The sequence below is a fragment of the Stegodyphus dumicola genome, chromosome 2, assembly GCF_044657685.1.
Source record: "Stegodyphus dumicola isolate Sdum_Otavi_A_Nest chromosome 2, ASM4465768v1".
In the NCBI taxonomy this organism is placed as follows: domain Eukaryota; kingdom Metazoa; phylum Arthropoda; class Arachnida; order Araneae; family Eresidae; genus Stegodyphus; species Stegodyphus dumicola.
The window spans coordinates 55,262,103-55,286,431 of record NC_140769.1 but is presented as its reverse complement, the minus strand read 5'-3'; the positions used below and the strand labels follow the sequence as shown (position 1 = coordinate 55,286,431).

General features: G+C 33.6%; 1 protein-coding gene across 1 annotated transcript in view; it reads left to right on the top strand.

The window, feature by feature from the left end:
- LOC118191574 (uncharacterized) overlaps positions 1-24,329 on the top strand; it is a 208,165-nt gene that overhangs the window by 73,109 nt on the left and 110,727 nt on the right. The window contains exons 2-4 of the mRNA XM_085810669.1: positions 7,891-7,969; positions 19,281-19,336; positions 20,032-20,163. Of these exons, the coding sequence (XP_085666795.1) occupies positions 7,891-7,969; positions 19,281-19,336; positions 20,032-20,163 (267 nt within the window). The remainder of the gene's footprint in view (positions 1-7,890; positions 7,970-19,280; positions 19,337-20,031; positions 20,164-24,329) is intronic.

Here is a 24,329-nt window from a genome sequence, read left to right as displayed (position 1 = left end):
ACGAGAAAATCAACGCTTACGCCTGAAATGAAGTACAGGGAATTATTTTACGCGTTCCATTCGTACATCCATATGCAGTACAAGATCCCATACTTCAGAAAAACGTGTGTTATCATGCAAGTTAACTACCAAAGCAATAAATTAATTTTGAAATTTACCGTTTTTTAGTCTAATCATTCGGACTTGTGAATAAATTAGATATTTTACAATCCCTTTCGGCAGAGGTTGGGACCTGTAACCAGGGGAAATAAACAGTTACGAGTCACAGTGGAAAGGGAAATATGACTCGAAGATTCACTTTGTAATTTATTGGACAAACTGAGATAATTTTAATAGTCACCAGAAAAGGGTGGAATATTGTTTAGAATAAGAAAAAAAAAATAATATGAAGGATCTGAAAATCAATAAAAACACTCGCATTTCTATTAGAAAATGGGATCCTAAGCTCACGGGGTGGGATGCGAGGAGCTTAATTCATTGCTTTCAGATATCAATACATAATGCAATTATTTTGACCAAATATTTAGTTATTATAGTCATTTATAAACAGATAACGGATCTGTAACCTCTTTCATATTAGGTTATATTTAGGACATTTATAGTCTAGCCTTGCCGCCCAACCGGGATAATAAGTAGCAACCCTGACTGCTGTACCGAAGGGCACTGGTTCGAATTCCGGAGAAGGCATGGATGTTTGTAAATGTCTATGCGGCATGGAGGCCCTCTAAATATGCGACCAGCCGAAAGTCCTCTCGAAAGACTTGTGGTAGGGGAACTGTACTCCTTCAAAACTGGGGCGGAAGTGGGCATAGTCGTACTGTCGTCTGTATGGTGATCAAGGTTCTTGTCAACGACAGGCGCAGTCTTGCCCTCTTTGCCACGATGAATTTCGTGGGCTTGTTCTTATGTTACTGTTAGACAAGTATGATAAGTCACAGCAGCAACAACATAGTTATTATATACGTATTATACAAATCCACGCTAATATGAGTTTTTCTAACTAACCATCTTCTTGGCAAACTGGATATCGCTTTCTGAAGAATTCTGTAAATATTATGCAAAATATGTATATGACTAATATTTTTTTGCAAGCCTTTTGGTTCTTTGTTTTGCCCTTTCTACAAGTGAATCTAATTTATAACTGCTAAAAGTACACTTAAAACGTATAAATTCCTCCCTTTGATAATAGTTGAACAAGATAATACACTATTGTTTGTTTTGGTAACCTGAAGTTCTGATTTTAACTGTCTGATTTACATTTAAATACTTTATGACACCTTTTCACTGATTAACAGTATGTGTTTTATAAATGTTTTCAAAGTTAAAGAAACCGTTTCTTTGCTGATGTTTACACAGCTTACTTCAAACTGGAAGAGAAACGTGTCAATATATTAGTTGCTTTTCCCCCGAAATTTAAGCCACATTGCATCTTTGTGGCTCTACACCAGATTCCTATTTTCATTAGATTCCTTATGCAAATTCACCTAATTTGTCATGTAGGGTCCTTTAACGGACTGAGAAGTTTTGTTCGAAGCCCATTCCATTGATCGCGAAAGAAATGATCCTCAATCAAAAATTATCCTTTTCAAAGGAGGTTTATCTTTGATGACCTTTTCTTTTATTTCCGATTACTTTTTACTTTTTATTTACATTTGAGTTTCGACTTACATAATTTGCTTTTCCCAAATTTTAAATTTCATATGTTTATTTGGTTGATTACGGCAGAACACGTGAGAGTTATCTGTATAGGAAATAGAAGCCTTCGTGGAGAATATTTTAAGGGAAACTGATTCGTATAGAAGTACGGGAAAAACCACTAAAATATCTACTACAGCCTGTTCACCCGAATTTAAATCAGATTTAGACAACTGAGTAATCTTAACCAGTCTTAATCATTCCGCAGTTCAGTGGTTTCAATCACTCGACCACTGGTGGGTTAGTTTCAAAAGATTTTCCAAAATAAAAGAATACATTATCATTATAAGGGTGCAGCCCCGATCCTCCTGGCCGGGGATCTGATCAACAAGCTGATCGCATGATCAAAAAATGGGACTGGCCAGAAAAAAACAAGTATAAGAAAAAACATATAAAGTCCAAAATGTGAGTCTCAGTGCCGAATTCTAATTCTATCTTTGTTTGTATTTACAATCTTCATTATTGTCTCTGCAAAATCTTTCAAATTGGAATAGTTCCTTTTAAAATCTGCCTTAAAATTCTTCCTATATTTCTCTCTTGCACTCCGGGTAAGCGTACATTCATCGACGAAGTGCCTGGCGTCCCCAAACTTGTCACATATTAACCATTTATCATTATTCTGTAGATGGAACCGATTAAAATAAGCCGGGAAACGCCCATGATCAGTCAGTACCTGATTTATATCAATATTATTCATAATATTCATCTTCTTGTTTAACTTTATATTTTTCATTAACTCTTTTTTTATTATTAGAGTACTCCCAGCAAAAATTCCATTCTGTATAAATCCAGTTTTCCATTTCAGCAATGATCTTTTTCCTTTAATATTGTATATCAAAACTATCGGTCCCATCCCCAAGTGCTGCCATTTTAGCAAGGGTGAGTGTCCGCCCTTTTATTCCCTATAATTCCACTGTGTGCTTTTCAATAATGCATCATATTAAATTTACTCAATGTAATTTAACAATATTTTTTCTTTCATCCTTTCTAAACAAGTCTTTTATTTCATTAAACAGTCGCTCTGGTTGGGCGAGTGCCTGAAGCGCAGATACGGCATCAGTATAAATATTTATAAAACATCGAACTGTTAATTTTTATTAGTCCAATTCAAAGCATCTTTCAATGCGTATAGTTCTTCTTGATAGACCGAATTCATTGGTTTAAGTTTTATTCTCACATTGTCTATCTCCACTTCATGAAAATAAATTACCACAGTGCTACCCACTCCACCATCAATTCCGGAAACATCTGTAAAAACGTCTATTTCGCCACCAGAAGGCAAATCAAGATCATAAAATAATCCAAATATAGTGTCATTGGTTGAATAATATCCTCACTGTCTTGTTGAAAGGCTTCACTCGTGAATAATTTTTGTCCAATTTCAGTATCTATAATAATTTTATTAGCTAATATAAACTTTTTGCAGTAAAATTTGTATAAAATCGAGAGGGGCGGAACACTTGCAAAGAACGCAGGCAACTTCAGTCGAAACGGTTCTGAATACATATTCCATTATTACGCAAAACAGAAATATTTAAATTAAATTCGATCTTTCGATATACTTTATATGAAACTCTTATGTGTAAATAATACAGGTTGTAAATTTTTATCCGATGTCTGTTGAACGTTCAAAAACAGTATGTGTACTTCCTGTCAATGCTTATTTTAACCTTTCAAAAAATGTCATGAATATTTTTTAAATGATATTTTCTAACACTTTGGGATCATAAAATAAGTATCGGTTTATTTACACCACTTTTGCAAAGAATGTGATGCTTCTTTCTACCCCAGACGAAAAATACTTTTAGAGGATGGTTACCCCAACTGCGGTTTCCGGAGGGATTCATAGCAACGTCAGCACCATTGACGTTGGGCTCTAACGTAGGCTGCTTTGCGAGATGAATTCAGCGGATAGAAGATTTCGGATCTGGGCCTTCTCTTCTTGGCTATTTCTTATAAATATTTCACTTTAGAGGAAGAACTGAGATTTGCATTTATTTCAATACACAGTTCAGATTTAGGTTTTTATGTGTCATTTTTTATTCTTTAATATGATGCATCTCGCAAAAAATGCATGCGAAGGAAGGCTCTTAGGGAAAGCTCTTTATATTTCACTTGCAGTAAATGAAGAAAAGATGACATGTCATTGTGAATTATACTCGAAGGTTATAATTTTGAACTTGAAACAAAAATAATATTAACAGTTGAAGACTCAAATTTATATTTGGTGCGTTTATTAGGATTTCTAAATCACGCAATGTTTTGCTTTCAGCCTAGTATTTCCCAGGTTGCTATTAAGCTCTTTCTCAGGAATGACAGAGCGAGTGTATAAAAAATAAAATGAATCTTTATTTATTCAAAAACTAAATAGCTTAAGGTAGCAAAAACCTGTGTACGAAATTATATGTCTTTAATACTTGAATAATAGATGTGTCAGCAAATATAATTAAAACGCAGTATATTGTCTATAAAACGTACTTTTATAATACACTAATACTACTAGAAAAAATGTCTTAGCGTAAGAAAAGAAACGCCGAAGAACTAAACATTAAAGTAACTAATTAATAAGCAACAGAAATCGGCTGAATGTGAGCGTGTTTCTGCATGTTCACTTTACACCATTTCCTGTTACTTATTGTTAGTTTATTTGCCTTAGTGTTTAGTCTCATGTAGTTATTTACATTCACAATGAAACCTATTAAAATCAAAATAATTGCTTATAATTTTTTTAGAATCTTTCTTCTTTTCAAAATGCATTAGTAATTTTTCCGTCTTTTCCCCAAGACTGCATTCTTACTAATAATTGTATGCTTATTTGAAGCGATTTCATCATTTTCTGTGCTCATAGGTGCATGTGGCTAGCCAACACAGTATTTTGAGGTTAAATCGAAGCATTCTGTATGAGAATCTTTATCTCTTTAAATTAAATCATTACAATTAACCAAACGGAAACAATTTTTATTTAGTTATAAAATGATCCGCTTTTTGCTATGCTATAGAAGCTGATAATTTTGTTTCAATACCACAAGTACAAACAGCGATAAGAGGCATAGACATTTTGAAACACGTATTCCAAAATTTCATGTTGCCGTTTGCAAAATAATTGATGAGCTTAGAAGAGAACAGTTGCAAGTGCAAGAGAATATCGTTGACAGGAGAGCTCTTTCGCTAACTCGCAAGGAATGCGTTGAACAAGAAAAACGCATCATCATTGTCTTTAATGCTAGAACTAACCGAATGTTTATAAATTTTTGATTGGTATTGCACTTAATATTGTGTTATGGACCATTAAAAATGATGAAACCCTGGGCGGGAATATCTGACACATAGGCAAGGTCCCCACCAAAAAAAAAAAAAACCTTTTAATGCTACCCAGAATAAATTAAATTTCTGGAAGATTGCAAGTCCTTAAAAGAGCAGAGGGAAAGGTTTATTATTAACTATATATACCTATTGGGAAAATGAACCTGTCGGACAGACGTCCTAGACCTAACACGTCTAGTTCAGATCACTTTCCCCAATACACAAGCTTTAAAACTTTTGTACTGATTGCAAGCAGATTTTTCTGCTTGAAGTGATTTTCTAAAGCTTAATAGAAATTTACTTTGAACCATAGTAATGGACTGTGTTTTACTGATTTCTAAAACGGAACACACCACTGACGCTGTCTATTTTTGTCCTGAATCATGTGACACACTTTGTTTATACCACCTCATAGTGGGCTAGAAACAATCTTCATCTGCAAACATTATCCCTTTAAGTTTCCTTGCAACTACACGTCGTCTGTATTCTCCCTTTCCTCCTCCTCACCTTCTACTTACGAGAATGTGACCAAAACAAAATTGTCTACATAGACCTAAACTGCACCTCCTCTTCTCTAATACTAACCTTCCTCAAACTCATACTTGTAAATCTAAGAAGTCGACCAAGGGCGCCGAACGTATTATAAAACCAAGGCAATATTTTTCACTCGACTCGTTTTCTCTGAACTTAGTCATAGAGCACAATTTACTTCACTACTGATAAGACAGTAAATTAATTTATTAACATCTTGCCAAGCAAATCTTGCATCGATCAATCAAAGTAAATCTCGCATCTTTCAGTGTGAATTGTTTCGGACTATCATGACACTATCTTCAAAGTTCACACATCAACACATAAAGGGATCATCTTTACACTGTACATAATTCGTTCATTGGTTGGGTAAGGCTTGTTATGTCGGGTGGCAGAAACAAGAAAGTTTAACAAGAACGTTTTCCTACATTTAAATGTTCAGACTGTTAGCCTATTGTATATTTTTTTTTTATTTCATAAACTAAATTTTAGGTCTTCAAAAGTGCTGCCAGTTTTATATTGCCAGTTAACTGAATTGGTACAAGAGATTTTACTCTATGAGTCTTTATCTACATGTAACTGGTATCTTAAGAAAATATTATGATCTCAATAGCTCAGAGCTGGACAATGGCTTTACTCGACAGAAAAACTTTCGGTCATACACACACTGGCCAATAAATTAGAAACCTTTGAGATTTTCATTTCAATGCGTGCTAGACTGAAGTATGCTAATTTTTTTTATGACGTGGATTACACGTGGTTAAAATGTTACCATAAACACTCCCCTCCCGCCAACAAAGCTCCAAACCGAAACACAAAAGAAATATGTATATACATCTGTAAATAACTTATTGTAATTATCCATTGTAATTATTGTATCTATCCATCCAACTGCAAAGTACCCGTGTAAAGTATATCTGAAACAATATTGTCTACAATGCAAATTATGCACCATTAATATATAACTGTGTATCATGAATGCTGCAATGTAAACTAATTCCCGAGCATGGTGTTAGAGTGCCCGGTCAGGGTACACTTCTATAGATGGTTAGTGCAGTGAGGCGGGGCCTCGATTTGGAAGACAGCAAATCTCACTGGGTTCTCAAAAGCAGCCATAACAAGGGTTTTTCAAAAGTTGGAATCAGGACCCCCAGTCCTTCTCTAAGAGACGTAACTGCGACTCGAGCACAGTTTTCCAAGAGAGTGCTCGGCGTCGTCTCTGACGAATTGTGCAGCCGAACAGAGACTCTACTGTTCTTCAACTGACACAGATCGTCAACCAAGGCTCTTGCCAACATATTTCAGCTCGAGCCATGCGCAGAGAATTGCAAAGAATAGGAATGCATAGTTGGGTGCTTGTGAGATAACCACTCATTTCTGCCCGACATATGCAAGAATTTGTTTGCAGTGGTGTCGGGAAAGAAGACACTGGTCGTCAGAGGATTGGAAACGTGTAATGTGGCCGGATGAATCACGCTACAGTGTATTTTGCGCTGATAGAAGACTTTTAATTTTGCGAGAACACCATGAAGCCATGAATCCATCTTGCCTTACTACGGTACTTTTGGCCACGTTACAAATTTTAGTAGAAATGTACATTTTTACACATTTTTACACGAGCTCTACGGAAAGAAAAGTAAGAAAACTGGCCCACGAGATAAATTTTAAGAAGGCGAAACGTAGTGATACTTGGTCAGATTTATTTGAAATATTATTAGTCAAAGATTTGCATGGAAAATTTGAATCCGTATGCAGATGTTTATAAAGAACCTACGCACGTAAAATTTCGAATGTATACTTTCGAAAATTAAATGTTGATGTAAAAAAACTGGATTTAATATGGATTTCAGCTTTTCCTTTGTAAAAATATCGAAGTTTTAGAAAACATTTATTTTAAACGCATATTTTGTACCGCCCTAAAATTGACAACAGCGCCGTTTCTTTGCATAGGTTCAAAGTGGTTTAAATTATGTAGCTTTGATTATTTTCTTAGGGTTTAGTTCTGCATATTACTGAATAGAAAATTATCAAAAGGGCTAGTAGCGTAAGGAAAAGGTATTAATAAAATTTCTTTTATTTGTTTGGCATTAAAATTTAAATTCAAATATTTAAGTGCTTATTTATTAAAGTGTCACGTAAGTAAAACTGTTAAGAGTCATAGCTTATTTTCTTTGATTTATTTCTTAACGTGGATCCATTTGTCAATGAACAAACTTTTAAAAAAATGTTAATCATGCAATTATTTTGAAACTCTATGTATAAAAGAATTATTTAATTTTACTATGATTAGGCAAAAGTTTGTTCTTGACATTTTGCTTAGTTAAAAATCAATGATAAGTATTTATGTTTTTATCATTTCAGAGACATGGAAGAGATTTGCTCAACGATAAAAACACTTCATTTCACCACCACAGTTCTGAAAATGTTCTGCGTAAGTCTGGTAAGTAATGAGTTCTATTGAGAGATTGTTTGACAGTTTTGGCATATTGAAAAACAATTAAAAGTAGTTACTCAGAAAAATAAAATTTTGCAAACAGAACTCTTATAACTCTCGTACGTAATATGTCTTTCGTTCACATAGCGGCCTGTTAATTGCTTCCGAAATAGAAGCGAGAGGACTAAGCTCTTACCAAAATCAGACTTACTCAAAGCGCAGCTTAAAGACGACAAATTTTTATTCGACCACAACTAATGGGCAGAGCCCTGCCTACATATCTTTTTCCCTGAGACAAAGCAGTAAATGCGCACCTCTGTGTACAATGCAAGGTGTCTGGCCATTTGAGGAAAAAATGAAGAGATATATATATATATATATATATGTGTGTGTGTGTGTGTGTGTGTGTGTGTAAGATACAAAACACCAAACAAAATTCAACTTAATTATGTTTAAAAAATGTGAGTGCGTACTTAAAACTTTCTGAAAGTAGATTGTCTCCATTATACCGTGCTATTCAATATGGAGTTTAAACAGCATGATCGTCAAGTAATACAAGTATATTGTGATTATGCATGTGCAACACATCTATTACTGTTTCGACCGTGACTAAAAAGTGAAACGCGCCAAGACTGCGAATCTCTAAATTATCACATTAAAATAATCCGCCAAAACTACCACATTAAAAACACACACATATGTGTAAAATATCTAGCCATACTACCAATTTTTAAACACTTTTTGTAATTTATTATTATTATTATTATTATTTTGCTTTAACTAAACCGAAGCATTACAATATTTTTTTAAAAATTTATTTCATCACTTAATTCATGTTCTATAGAAAAAATGGGCATGTTTGAAAGCTTTCTTAATCATGTGAAGATCTTATAATTTTTTCTTATTTTAAGTTTGCAGAAGCTTCTTTCGCCACTAGCAACAAAAGCTAGCACTGTTAATATATTCTGAAAGATGTTTTGAAATTCAGATACATTCGTAAATTATTTTTAAAAATCTAATTTTGTAGCTGCTCTACAGAGTTTAGAATTATTGAAATAATATAACTTTTTAAACAAACTTTCTTTTCGAGTTTCTGCCCCATTTACAGCATTCGGATATTCAAGCCTTTAAAATTATCTAAACCCAATGGCCTTTGGCTTTTAATTTTTCACCAATTGAAAGCGAAAAATAAGAAGATAATTCGTTTAATTTTTAGTATCTCTATTTTTATTGTGACATTAAATCACCTAACATTTCCTTAATTTCTACTATGAAAAAATAATTTTATGAAAAATTAGTTTCCTTATATCAATTGATTCTTGATAATATGATTTATTAACCTGTCTTTTCTGTTTAAATTATGTTGGTATAACCATGACATGACATAATCCCTTTCTTAAGCATTTGGCTTTATATTCAATAACAGTTTGGGATTGCAAGGCTTTATTTATTTTTTCTGTTCCTTGCAGCATTAAATTCCGCGCAGACAAGATGTATAAAAATCTGAAATGAATTTGTTTCAAAATAATTTGTCTTTTGATGCCACATGTTTTAATAACCGATGTATATTTTTTATATAATTTTTTTGACAGCTTTTGTTCTTGATGCCCAATGCGTATCCATATGACTTTTTAATGTAATTTTTAAAGCAGACATGAGGGCATCCCTTCTCTCGTTAGATAGAAAACAAAAATTATGTTCTTTGTACAGCTTTAAAAATATTCACTGGCTTAAATTTTTAAAAACAGCATTTTCGTGTATAAAATTTGAAAAGTAGAGTTGAATAAGGAGTGAATTAACCTGATAATTTCTTTGTCAGATAATTGCCTGCATGCCTTTGTAGAAGTTTAGTCATATCTTATTCTCGGGCTTGAACATTTTGAATGTCAAAATCATCTCTTCAAAGTATTAAATTTCGCGAATATGAGGTGTCTGTTATACACTTAAAACTACTAAGAATGTTAAAGACAATGCAATACAAAGTGCATGTAAAGAGCGAAACTGACACGGATATCTCAATACTCGGAAGTCAGCTCTGAACTAACAACTATTACTCTGAAACTGATGCTGTTCCCGGTCTTATATAGTTTTCTCCTCGCTCGCCGAGAAATGTTCAGTATTTTTCGAAATTACTAGAGGACATATGACGGCCGAATACAATTACAGTTACATAGAATCAATTCAGATTTGTCAATTACAATACCCATTACGGTAATACAGGGACAGGGCCGAAATGTTGCCATATGGTTTCCAAGTTTGGCGACTTCTAGCAAATTAGTCGCTAAAACCATTGCTAGCTTAGCGATGTCGCAATATGGTTGCCAAAATGTCGCAATATGGTTGCCAAGTTCGTCGACTTCTTGCCAAATGAATCTCAAAACCATTGGCAGCTTGGCGATGTCTCGATAATTTAGTGAGATAACCATTTACTCGATGTTAAAAATAGCCTGCCCCTGTATTCTTATTTTTCGGTAGAAAGTCGTTTCTAGATTATCATGGATACTATTCGGTTTCGAGGGCCGTAAAAATTCGCCAAACTATTGTTGATGCCAATGCTGCCAAAAATAATTGCGGCAACCCTAATAATTGCGACAAGAAAGGAAGTATAATAGTAAATAACTATCTAAGATTGATGTTTTAATTTAGATGAAAGTTTAATTTCATATAATACTTTTTTACATAAGAGTAAATAACTATTTCAGATCGTTATTATAATTTATATAAAAATAACCAACATAACTGAATGGATGCCTGCATCGCTATTTCGCTACCGACTTATCGCTAAAGCATAATTTCATCTCGTTGGTTGTTCAAACGTAATTTTCTATAATGAATGATGCCTTTTCTTTGAAAATATTCAGAAGTGCAGAATCGCTCATTTATTTGTTTGCCGCTTTTTACAAGGCTAAAAACAATTGGATTTTTGTCAATTTTATTTTACTTTTTAAATGAAAATAAGTCGATGTGTCATCATGGGCAATTCCCAAATTGTTAAATTCATAGGATATAAAAAAAGGATTTAAAAATTAAACTAGTATTTCAATGGCGTCTTAAGAAATATAGTAGTATTAAACTTATGCAATCTGAAACCAGCGCGTACGCTAGATTTGGCGTGCAGTTAAATGGGCGCGTTTGCTAGATTTGGCGCTTTTGCGCATACATTTTCGCTGCAATTATTTTACGGCCCTCAAAACAGAAGAGTACCTTATCATGTTATAATATTTTTTAAAAAATAGAAAACTTATAATTTCATTAAAAATATTTATATATGTACGAAAATTCGTAATAATAATTTTTTTTTTACTGGTTACCTTAGAATCAATGGACACTAAACTTTTTAAAAGATGTATTTCGATATCAGTATTATTTATATTTGAATTAGCCACAAATTTTTGTCTTAAACCTCCTAAAAAAATTCAGAACTGTAAAACTTCTTTTTTACTTCTTTGATTCTAGTAAGTTTATTTTAGTGTTTCGTTATAAAAACAGATCAATTTAAAAGGAGGAAAAACAGTCATGTCTTAACGTATATATGTTTACCTTGTAGGCTTAACAAAAAATGAGAGACTAATTCCGTTTCATTCAATTCGTTGAATAATGTGTGTAACTTTTGCAGAAACAACTCTAAATAAAACCAACCGTACAGTTCCGGCGCATATTAATATCAACACGAAACCTCGTTTAATAGTAAATTTTGCACAAAAAGTGAAGCAAAAGACATTGATAATACGTAATTTTTTTTTTCAGACGCCTTTATTTAGCCTTCCGATCTATTCTAACAGCCCTTCAAGCGTTAGGTCAATTCCAAAAAATCTCAGGCAGTTGCGTAGCAGTCCATACTAAATTACTGGACTTTGGAAAGTTTGTTATCGTCGACTTATAGTTCAAAAGTAAAGGAGACAGTAGGGAATGTTACTGTCGGCAACGTAATGCATCCTAGGCAAGTTTAGTCTATGCAGCTCATTGCAAGTGTAAATTAAATTCAGTACGTTAGTTCAAACAACTTGTCTTAATATTGGAAACCAGCATATCACAGTAAACTTTGAAACCTTGGCATTTTGAGGAAAATTAGTATTACAAGCTCTTCGCTTGATTCAGCTAGACTGTTTATAACAGAAACATGTTTTGATGCTTCCCGACATGTTCCAAAGTTGAAAGCTAACAATCATAATTTCCTTTTTAAAAACGAATTTCTAAATTTTTGTAGCTAATTTGGCGCCAGCTCGCATTCCATTTACTCACCGAAATGGGCGGGAAAAAACACAAATTGCATTACAAACTTGACAGATATCGCGCGCATTTGGAAAGAAAGAAGTGCGTAATCTAGCAACCACTGGAGTATTAAAAAGAAACATTCTTAATCGACAGTCGATTATTGAATGACAGTACCTGTAATCGACAGTCGATTATTGAATGACAGTACCTGTAATAAACAAGCGGCCTACTCTTATACTAGCATATTATTATCGATAGTTTAGAAAGCCAAAAAAAAAAAAAAAAAAAAAAAAAAAAAATATGCGACTCTTGATTTTAGTCTTCAGCTTAGCAGTTATAGAAATAGTTCGCATATTACGTAGGATGGCAAAGGTATTCGACACGTTCTCCGACAAATATTTTCTTCAAGAAACGCAAACAATTGGATCGGCCCAAACGATGAAGGATGAAATACATAGACTCAGTTTCGTCTTCCATGGCGCGGTCAATCACCAACAGCCAGACAAACAGACAAAGTAGCAAGCCAATTCTTCAAGCAGCAACGCAAACAGTTGCAGTTAACATTCGCTAGCATTTAGATTTTTTGCGTATGCTTGCTTCACTGTTGCATAAGCTTCTGGTCTGGCTGATTGTCCAAACCAAAGGAAAGGTACGCCAATGTTTAACTTAAGTTTAACTGCTAGTTAGACTTAAAAAGTAAATTTTCCCACTATAGACTTCATAAACATAAGAGTACACATAAGTTTTAATCTAAATTATAAAAAAAAACCATAATTTTTTTACTGAAGTACTAATTTTCAAACTTTCACTTAAGAAGTTCCTTTCCTTTACTCGATATTTTACCGTTTCGTAACAAATTTCAGTATTATTATTTATCACATTTTTGTTTCCTGTTTGCCTCTTGCATATAAAGTCTTGCCAATCTGATGAATAAGAAATGGGCTTTCTTGGAAAATGGAAATCCTTTTATTTACCGTGCTCTCAAGAACTGTGCTTCGTAATACCTTCTTACTCGGAAATTATGCTATACATTATAGCTGCAGTAATTGTGAATCTGCTAAAGTAATTTAAAATCTGGTGCAACTGATAGAACTATTGATTTCTCACCGCCATATTCGGCGTTGCTGTGTGTTATAGTATTAGGCCAGGGATCGAATCCCGTGGAAGATTTAGATGCTTGCAAATGTATAGTATCTGTGAGGTATTTAAATTTTATAATTTACATGAAAAGTAAATTTGTAATTATGGAACAATGTATGTTCCCCTCTTTGCCATTAAGTCTGTTTTTATACGGTTGATGCTTCAATAAAAATTATTTGCAAAACTTTCATCATATGTCTTCTTCATCATCGTTCTTTCTACGTTTATACTAAATTTCTGTTATTACATATTCAAACAACATAAGATGCAGAAAAATTGTATGTAATTTACAAAAATTTCTTACCAATATAGAAAATTAAAAAAATAATTAAATATACAAAATAGAACGTAACTTAAATAAAAACTAGCTTTTGGATTAAAAAATTTTTTAATGAACTGTAATATAAAAATATGTCATCTGTTCTGTTACAAATATTTACAACTATAATATTATAATTATACAATACTATAATTTTGTTCACATTCTAACTGCATTGAAGTAATTTGTATGAAAATAATAATTTAGCGGAAGATTTATTGGCAGTTTCCAATCTAGTTTCACATGAGACATTATAGTCTTATGTTACTTATTAAGGATTATTTGGTTTTGAGCTCATTTGCGCTGATGTTTTAGTTTTTATCCAACCGCCTTTGGTTGAATAATTTTCTCTGCTTGAGGACGGATGAATGCCTGGAAATTCTGTTTCCCACATTTAGGACTCGCTAAGGAACGCCACTGACTTTAATGAACTCTTTGACAACTTCTCTTCATAACGGTAATGATTATTGGATGCCGTTATCCCGTAAAATCGATACGGAGATACAGCTGAGTCCCAGCTACACTTTTATTGCTTTTTCGCGAGCTGGCAGATCTCCTGAGAGAATTTCTTGCCGATGGAGTCATATTTGTTAAGGTTTCGTTCCTAGGTGAGTCTTGTTAAGTTTGTTTTGATGCAATTATAAGAGCAACTTCTCCTACCATTGAAATGTGCAACTTACTTTCTTCACCAGACCTTTGCTCATATTGGAAGGAGCAAAGGAGTGAAAAGATTGAACTTTTATTTATTTTCTCGGTAATAATTTCATCGCAGATAATGTTTGTTAAAAAAGGTTGTTATAAGGACTGCCTTTTATCGAACTTATATATCTTACATGGTATCAAGTATCATTTATTATACCATCTTTAAATCTTTGGCACATAAATGGTAGAATCTGGATGGTAGTAGAATAATCACTAATAACACTTTTTTTTTGGTAAACATAAATGTATTTGCTCTAGAATCGATTACACCAGTATTATTTAATTTCAGCTGATTTTGATATATTTTTTAAATGAATTTATTATACTGTTGTCACACTGCCCAAATATACGACGGCCTCTTGTATAGAAACATGCAGGTATTTTCCAAGAAGAAAAAATAATCTGCATATAAGACACCTCATATATATATATACAGGGTGGTCATAAAAAATTCCCCGATATATGAACCCCTAACGGCCTATTCCGATCAACCAATCGAAATGAAATTCCATATATTGTTATTTGAAGGTATATACTCGAGACAGTGACTATTTAAAAAAATAGAACTTTCCAGGTTACGGTTACAGTGAGAACGGTTTCAGTTACTATCGTCTAAATGTCATGTCAGCTAAGTATCCTATCGACTAAGTGTCCATGTCGGCTAAATTTCCTGCCGGTTAAATGTCCCTGTCGTCTAAGTATCCTGTTGACTAAATGTCCGTATCGGCTAACTGCCCTTATCAGCTAAATGTATTGTCGACTAACTGCTGTCGGAAAAGTGCCTCGTCGGCTGTGTGGTTGTCGGCTAAGAGCCACGGATCCAAAAGCACCAATCAGAGAACACTAGGTGCAAAGCATTGATTGTGGGAAATCTTTAATAAGAGATTTTTTCAAGTATGGGGAAATTCTTTCTTCGGTCAGGTGTTCGAATGTGCTAGCAAGGTGACACTGACAGGGAAACAATGAGGTGAACTGATAAAGCTGTTTCATTTAAACGGGGAAAATTCTGTCGTAGCAGTGCGACTTTATCTGCAAAATCATAAGCTAGAATAAGGCTAATGTTCCGTAAAAAACTGTACTTGATTTTTTTAAATAAATTTGAAGAAACTGGATGTATGTGAAAGATCGCGACCCGAATGACCGTATGTTTCCATGGAATTTGTTATGGAATTGCATAATACGATTACCGCATGTCCGTTGCACATTGCACGAAGTGTTGCCTGCAGCTTCCAATGTACCAAAAATCACAGTCTTCATGCTTCTGCGCTCTACTTTGCAGATGTTTCCTTATCGATTCCAGCATGTCCAGATATTGCAAACCGGAGACGAACAACTCGTGTCGACCTTGCGAATGTTTTCCTCATCAGATGTGATGAAGATGCGGTGTTATCATTTAAACCTGGAAAGCGTACCAGAAAGCATATAGGAAATTTCTAATCGGGGAATATATCATCATCTTTATGCCTTCCGGGATATTACGGACGGAAGAAGCGGCGAATTTCTCCTTAACTGGGAACGTAAATTCCAAGAACTACTTTTAGTGGGCTGACGAAAGTCCTTACGATGTGACACCAGCGCATTTACACGAAGCTAAAGTGACTGTGTGATGAGGCATCGTAAACATATTCGTTCTTGGTCCGTACTGTTTCGAAAAGGTCACTTCTAGAGGTATGAAAACGTGCTCCATCACAAGTGCTCGGTATACAAAAATGTTGCTGAATCACTTAATTCCAAAAGTGCAAGTCCTGCAACATCTCTTTGGAGATATAATCTTCTCCCATAACTTTGCAGTTTCGTGGTCACCGCGATCTCCCGACCTCACTCCGATAGACTTTTGTTTTGGGGTTATCTGAAATTTAAGGTGTATGTATGAAATCCACGAGGTTCGTCAGACTTGAAAGATATCATAGAATGTGAAGTTATGCAGATTCCTTCTGCAGTGTTTCGTTCGTTGTTGTCAACAATTTCCCGCATGCAATGCATTATCGTCTGCGAAGGTGGCCATGTTGAAAATTTGTGATTTCCATAATTTTTTTTTTTCTGCTCTTCTCCTTTGTTGTCATTTGTCCCTTACAATGCTCTTCTTTGCAAACGTTTTACGCCGGAAATTTTTGTCATACTTGTATCGTTCTAAAGCCATTTACGTTTTTTTTTCAAAACGCTGTTAAATTTGCACAGCGAAAAGTGGCCCTGTCGTGGAAAAAATTTCGATTTTTTTATACTTTAACCGTAACCGTGAGAACTCTATTTTTTTTCTATTTTTTAAATCTTAACAATCTCCAGCGCATGCTTTCAAATACTAATATTTGAAATTTCATTTTGATTGGTCGATAGGCTGCTAGGTATTCATATGTAGGGGACGTTTCTTTATGATTACTCTGTATATGTACCGAAAGTAAATTAAGGCAAAAAATTATAATTTAAAAGTATAGAAATTTTCCAAATTCCAAATGTATTGCATTAACTGTGTGCTGATATATAAATGTAAATAAATAACTAATAAATAATAATTAACTAAATAAATAGTGTAGGTAAGGCTGTAGAGGTCGTTAAGCAACTTATTTCGGAAAAGAAGGTGTGAAAAAACTGCAGTGCTCTCTCTGGAATTCACCGTTTGGATTTTCCGATTGCTAGCCAGAAGTGCAGAGGCCTTTTGCACCATGAAGGCACTCAATAGGGAGAGAGATAGATGGCACCATTCTCCTCCTCCAGAAGGGCGACTTCGAAGGAAGGTACCGAGTCGCCGAATGTTTGCGGTGACGAAATATAGTGCAGCACCTTTTCAGTTCGGAAGCTACTGTAGACACCATTAAGCATTTCATTCGGAACAGAGGACGTGAAAAATTTGCAATTCCTTCGCAAAATTTGCAAACTTCCGATTGCTAGTCTGGCATACTTTCCAGGCATAATCACGAAGGCATGCTAATAAGGAACAAGAATAATACACTTCTATGAAATCACGAAAGGGAAAATGCAAATTTCTTGGTCAGTCACATATGACTTAATAACGCTAATGACGTAGCTAATTCGGAATTTAAACCGAAACTTTGTCTCAATAAGCTGTCATTTTGGATATCTTGGCTTCTAACTCTGTTCTCGCTAAAACGTTGCGTGATGATTTTCTTCTTATCTCTACAATGTTTAAAATGTAACTTCTGTGAAACAGATCTGATTTCCAAGATACAGAGTTTCAGCAGGATTAAGCTCCTTTACATCCAACAGGAGACGTCCTGAATTTGCTTAGAAGTCATTATGGCAATCGTGTCATCGAACAAGTTTCCCGAATCGCTTTGGAGATAGGCTTTTTGGCCCCCCCCCCTTATAGCTATTACTTAGCACCACTAGATTTCTTTTTACGAAGTTGTATTAAAGAATAAGTCTACAGAGATTGACCAAAAATCATAGGACAGCTGAAAACAGCGATAACAAATGTGATAAGGCCAGTTCCAACAGATCAATTCAAGTTATCGCACATTTCGAACAGAGACATAATTTCGCTGTTTCTTCAGATGGCAAACATTCTGAGAAACTTAGGTTTTAATTTCATTTATTTTCATTTATAAATCCTGAAAAATTAAAAAACAAAATATCTTTTTCAATTCAAAAGTTATTTAATAATTTCTTTTTCTATACATCGTTAAATACCTTATAGGAAATTTTTATAGATATTTATATTTAGGTGCATAAATGTACTTAATTTTAAAAGAAATTTCATAAGGTTAAATAGTAGAAATGGTAGCATTTTTACTCCATGTAGTTTTGGCATAATTTCTCCAAACGAATGAAAAATCGCGAAGTTTATTCGCCCTTTTTTTTTCGATTTATAAGACTGAGCATACTTCTTTATTTTCTTTATTTATGCTCATTATTTTTAGAATAAATATAATCATACTGTCAAGAATTCGGAGAGAATCCGTCAATCCGTTTACTGAAACACTATTACGATCTATTACCTCGTTATCCATAAACTATTGACACCCGAAGACTTAATGTCTTTAATCCATGTAAAAATAATTGATTTAGTATATAACAAATTTCACTTACTAAGTACGAGCTTATACTGCCCTTTTTTGCTCATTGTATAACTACAGAGGATTTCCCATAAATAAGAAAATATATACGGGCTTTCGATTGCAACAACATTTCCATCAAGCGTCATTGTCACCTGGTAGTGAAATATAGTATTAATTCTAGTAAACTCAAGTATTTTGCATCATCCTATGATAGAATTATCTCCTGGCAAATTTAATTTAAGTTGATATTATTTTCAGTGGAAAAGTCATTTAGTACATGTTACCTAGCAAATGTGGCAGCTGTGTAGGTACTCCAGAGATGCTCAGTAGATTTATATTTATTATCCTACAACCTTACAATCAACTAAAGCAAATTTATTTTACACGAAAACTTAGGAAATTTCACATAATTCATTAAATATTTATACTTAAAACTGTTTTTTTTTTTTTTTTTTTTTTTTTTTTTTTTTTTTTTTTTGTTGGGGGGAAAGCATAATGCCATTAATTTATCCACGCTTCAAAATAATATTTAAATTTTTATGTTAAGGTATTTATTGAGTAGTGGAGATTATGTTGTGAACTAGATCAACCAATGACGTCGGCACAGAAAATAATCAAGATTCAAAATGTAGTATACCTTTGTGTGCACCGTCGTATAGCTGAAAAATCGTCAAATCGTTTCAGTCGTAACTCGTGAAAAACTTTAACAATAAGAACATTACATGTAACAAATATTTCATTTTTACTGCATGAAATTTATTTATATAATTATTAAAACTGTGGATAAAATCTGTATCATTCCTTACTTGAAAATTGAAAATTATGTTATGAAACTCGTTTTTTTTTTTTTTTTTTTTTTTTTTTTTTTTTTCTCCCCCATAGCGTTTTCAGATAACATGTGAAAAGTAACTATTTTAAATTTCTTTAGGGAAGGAAGGGGAACATTTTCAAGAATACATAGTGCACAAAGGGAGTCATGCAACGGTTTGTAGAGCTTATTTATTTATTTATAATGCTAATTTTAGAGAAGATTATATTTTATATCATACAGAATTGTCTATACTTATTTTTTCAAAAGTAGAGTTGCTTAATTGGATACGATTCTTGATGCCTTTAAATAAAACTCGATTTTCCGTTATATTTGAGCACGATGCTTTAAATAAATCCGCTGTAAAGGATAAAAAAGTCTTCTTAAACGAGGAAATTATTAAAAGATTTAACTTATTTCAGATCAATTTGTTTCATTGTCAAATCCTATAAATCTGAGGACTTATTGTTTGATTGCTCATCATCAGAGTGCTTGATTAAGCAAATAAATTAAGGACCTTGACCAAAAATCAAAAGCTTAAGTTTTCCGTGATTTTTCAGTTTTGATACGTTTGTTACGTGACATATCAACAACCCATTTTGCTTCCGCAGTACGGTGTTGGTAAATGACGATCGTTCAACTCTGAATTTATCATAATAGCGATAACACAGTTTTTAAATCTTTCAGCTTAGGTTTTTCTAATTATTATTTTTACATTTATAAAGCGCTTGTTAATAAATTAATATTAATATAATCGTCCACATTCCTGATTATCTTTAGAAAGCATATTTTACGAACTTTCAAAGTTAAATTCATCTTATTTATAAAATTGAACTTCATTTCCTAAAAAAATGTTTATTTCCCCTGCCAGAGAAATTTTTTCCATCCAAGCGTAGACCATTCTGCAGAAGACTTTCTTCCCAAAATAGAGCTTCTGAGAGGAGAAAAAGGTGACCAAGGGATTCCAGGACCGCCTGGACCTGTCGGACCTAAAGGCGAAAAAGCAAGTGACGTCTTCTTTTCTTTTGAGTATTTGTTTATTTTTCATGAACTAAACTGTTTAAAATATCTGTTCAACAAATCTGCCTAGTAATATTGTTATATAGTAATATTGTATATATATTATTCATACATACACGCATTGCATATATATTACTCAACTCATATTTTGGAATATTTTGAACGCTTGGCAGAGTATGAAAATAGTTCAAGGAACTGTGCATATATTACTATGTGTTTATGTGAGCATCACTAATTGCATAAAGGACATCAGGCAGATACTCAATTGAATGACAAGATAGTCCCAAGATATCTGTATTAATTGTAACAATTACTTCAGTTTATCATTGCGTTAAAATGTTGACACACTGTATAAAATGTAAACAGATCTACACTTGCAGCTTAATTCTTTTTAACTGCACCGCAACAACTAAATTAAAAGTAACCTTCATGTTCTTGTAAATAGTCTATTGAACCGAACCGAAATAAAGCGTGTAATTAATATTGAAATTAGTACATTGTATTGTATAATGTGTACTGTTAAAATTCTAATTCGAATTTCGAAAAAATCGTTTCGAAGTGCACTGGCTCTTTTCTAGATGCATCTATGTTACCAAATTTCGTAGCCGTGGGTCTATTAGCTTACGCGCAGCGCGAACGAAAGACACACACACACAGACAGACGCTTTCTTTTATTATATTGTTACGAAATGTCAAGGCGCGGTAAGATGGCTTCCCCGCAAAGCAGTTTTAGGGTTGCCATAAAATGGCAAGGGAAGGTAGGGTTGCCACATTTGACAAGAAAATTCGGGAAAAGAATGTTCCCGAACACAAGCCGAAAGCTATATAAACCCTGCTGGTCCGCAGTCAGTCAGTCAGTAGTATCGAGAGTGTGCGTCTCTCATCGAGTGACTGTGTCTCATCTAGCGAGTCAATCCCTGCGGAGGCGATGGCGTTTACAGCCGGCTAGCGAGTGCCGAGTGTGTCGTCGAGTGCACCGAAAGAGTCTCGTAGAGTATCGCGGTTAGTGCATCGTCGAGAGAGCGTGTTGAGTTCCGGAAACGACTGAACCGAGAGTCAGGAGCTGTGCTCTGTGTATTGTCGAGTGCATCGCGAGTTGTAGCGTGAAGAGTCTCGAGAGTATGTGGAGTTCCGAGAACGACCAAGCAGAGTCGGGAGCTATACTCCGGAAAGCACAGTCGGGTGTTTTGCAGGAAGCTGTCTCCATCGTGATAGCCTGATAACCTGAAGGCTGTGTCGCTGATTGTTCCAGCGTGTTTATAGTAGATCTTCGACGACTGTAAAAAGGGTTATTGGAGCTGTCCTGATTAATATTGGCTAAATAAAGTGTGTTTCGATACTTCATCAAAAGTGTCGTCGTTATTCACTCCAAATCTATAAACCCCGTACGAACGTGAAGGAAGAAAACAACGCAACAACTGGTGTCAGAAGAAAGAAAAACGCAACAATATGTAAAGATGTCTTAAACAATATTGCAATTAGTTTTTTTCTGCAGTGCAAATATTCACATAGTTTAAATGAACTATGTGAACTACAGAAAAAAAAAACTAATTGCAATATTGTTTAAAACATCTTTACATATAATAAAAGAAAGAGTCTGTCTGTGTGTGTGCCTTTCGTTCGCGCTGCGCGTAGGCTAATAGACCCACGGCTACGAAATTTGGTACATAGGTGCATCTAGACAAGAGACAGTACACCTCGAAGCGATTTTTCCGAAATTCGAATTCGAATTTTTTTATTTTATGTTTTGTGACGAAATCGCGTCATTTTGAGACATAATGGGCTATAGGAAAGCGAGAATTTACTCAACACACTCATGAAACGTAGGCACTTAGGTATTTTACGAACTTAAAATAAATTTCGTGTTTCAATAAATCGATTAAACACGAATTTATTTAACAAAGTGAGCTTAACACCTTTTCAATGGGATTTTATTAAAAAAGTTTATTTTTAAAAATGTACAGTTTATTTTTCTTTGATTTTGTGACGCATTAAACTTTCATCCTTGCGACTGCTTTAAAAAAAAAAGAATTTTGGAAAAATGATAATATTTTGTATTTTTAAAAAAATTTTTAAATGAAGCTTCCGAGTACACTTCTCACATCTCACATCTTTAAAAATGTGATTTTGGCAACAATTTTCCTTTCCTATTCTTATTGTTGTTGATAGATTTTTGATGAAATCGCATCATTTTGAATAGTTTCATTCTTTTAGAAATATGGGTTTGGCAACAATTTTTCATCGTATTTCTTATGTCACTGTTTTTAAGCGATTGGCATATTTCATTGTCTTTTTTCATATATATATATAATACCTTTTTTTTGATAAAGTTGTTCTGCAGAGTAAAATTCTGTGCGGAAGTTTTTGTTTTTTGAGTTGCTTTCATGTTATTTTTTGCTTATTTCACTGTTTGTAAAATACTGAAAAGTTTTGCATGATTTTTTTCTTCAACGGAAAGTTAGTTAATTTTTTTATTATTATAATTAATATTTGTATTAAGGGATATAGCTTATTTCATTGTAATTTTTTTCTCTTGAAAATATAAGATAAAATATCTTTAATTATGCTTTGCTTTTCAGAATTTTTTGTTTTTTGTATTCTTTTATGTTATTTATTGCTCATTTCACTGTTTTTAAGATATTGAAAAGTTTTGAGTGATTTTTTTTAGGAAACAAAGTTCTTAACCTCCTTTATACCATTTGAGTTCTTAAGATTTTGCAAAGGGAAGTTGGTTAATTTATTTATTAGGATAATTAATATTTGTATTAAGGGATATTGCTTATTTTATTGTAATTTTCTTTTACGTAATAACTTTTTTTATGAAGTTGTTCTGCAGAGTAAAATTCTACACAGTTTTTAAATTTAATGTTTTTGTTCCCTTCAGCTATTTTTCCGGTACATTTAAAAGCCAGACGAAGGCTGGCAACGAAGCCCCTAGTTTGCTATAAAATCCTAACTGCAGTCTATAATGTCTATTAAGAATTAACGATGTTTAATATAAGGTTATAGTTTAACTCAGTGTATACAATTAGCATATCTGTGTTCAAACCTAAGTTTCAGACTTTGTCTGTTCGTTCGCAGATTAAACGTCCAAACTCCTAATAGACTTACAGCGAATTATTGCTTCGTCTGGAGGAAATACAGAGTTTTGAAAAAAGATTTAAAACAAAATTTATATTAAATCAGAGCTGAAACATAAATACACGACTCGTGTTTATAAATCAGCCAACACTTGTGTCGATGCAACTTAAAGTAACAGTAAATTCAAATTTAAAATTATGTCTTGTAGCGAAGTGCTGCACATATGCTTTAACGCTTAGTAGGCTCAAACGTCTTACCGTAAAACCCTCAAACGTTGTAACAATTTGAATGTCCGCACTGCAATGCAATCTTATCTCAAACGTGGCTTCAAGAGGCAGAAATATATTCTCATTCACAATGCGGAAACCTCGCATAAAATACTCTGGAAACTAATTTGCATTCTGGAAACTAATGGTAGGTAAACAGAAAGAATAAGTGAAAATAAAGATATAAATCATTAACTGATCAAATTAATATATAGCAGCCTTAAAATGTCTTCAGTGTGAAAATCCCCTGTTATACGCCATCCTTTCTAGACTAGCATGATTATATCGACAGCCTCTCGTGGGTGTTATAGTTGAAAGTTGCTTTTAGACAATACTATTGACAAGATTCTCCAAGCTGAAATGCTTCAACTTGTAGATCAGCTGCCGTGTCGATGCAGAAATGTGAAATGAAATGTATCAAACTACTAGAAAGTAATTAACGGTTGAAAATCCTATAACAGTGTATTCTCATGACACACTGAGATAGAATTAGCTAATATCAATGTTTGCCGAAGAATGGACCATTATGTTTTGCTATGCATGATGCCGGCAGAATGTTGATTCATCACCTTAGCAAAATCAGCGAACATGCTTAAAAATTATGGATCTATATGTAAACAATCCATTATATAATTTGTTTCTTTGTAATCTTTTTAACTTAAGTACCATGTATTAATTGCGTTGCATTTGCATAAAATCGAAAGATAAGAAAATGGCTAAAATAATAATTAGACCAAAGTAGGAAAACTTTTTTTATCAATATGAGACGAGTTTGCAAAATACCTCAAAAAGGATTTTTGAC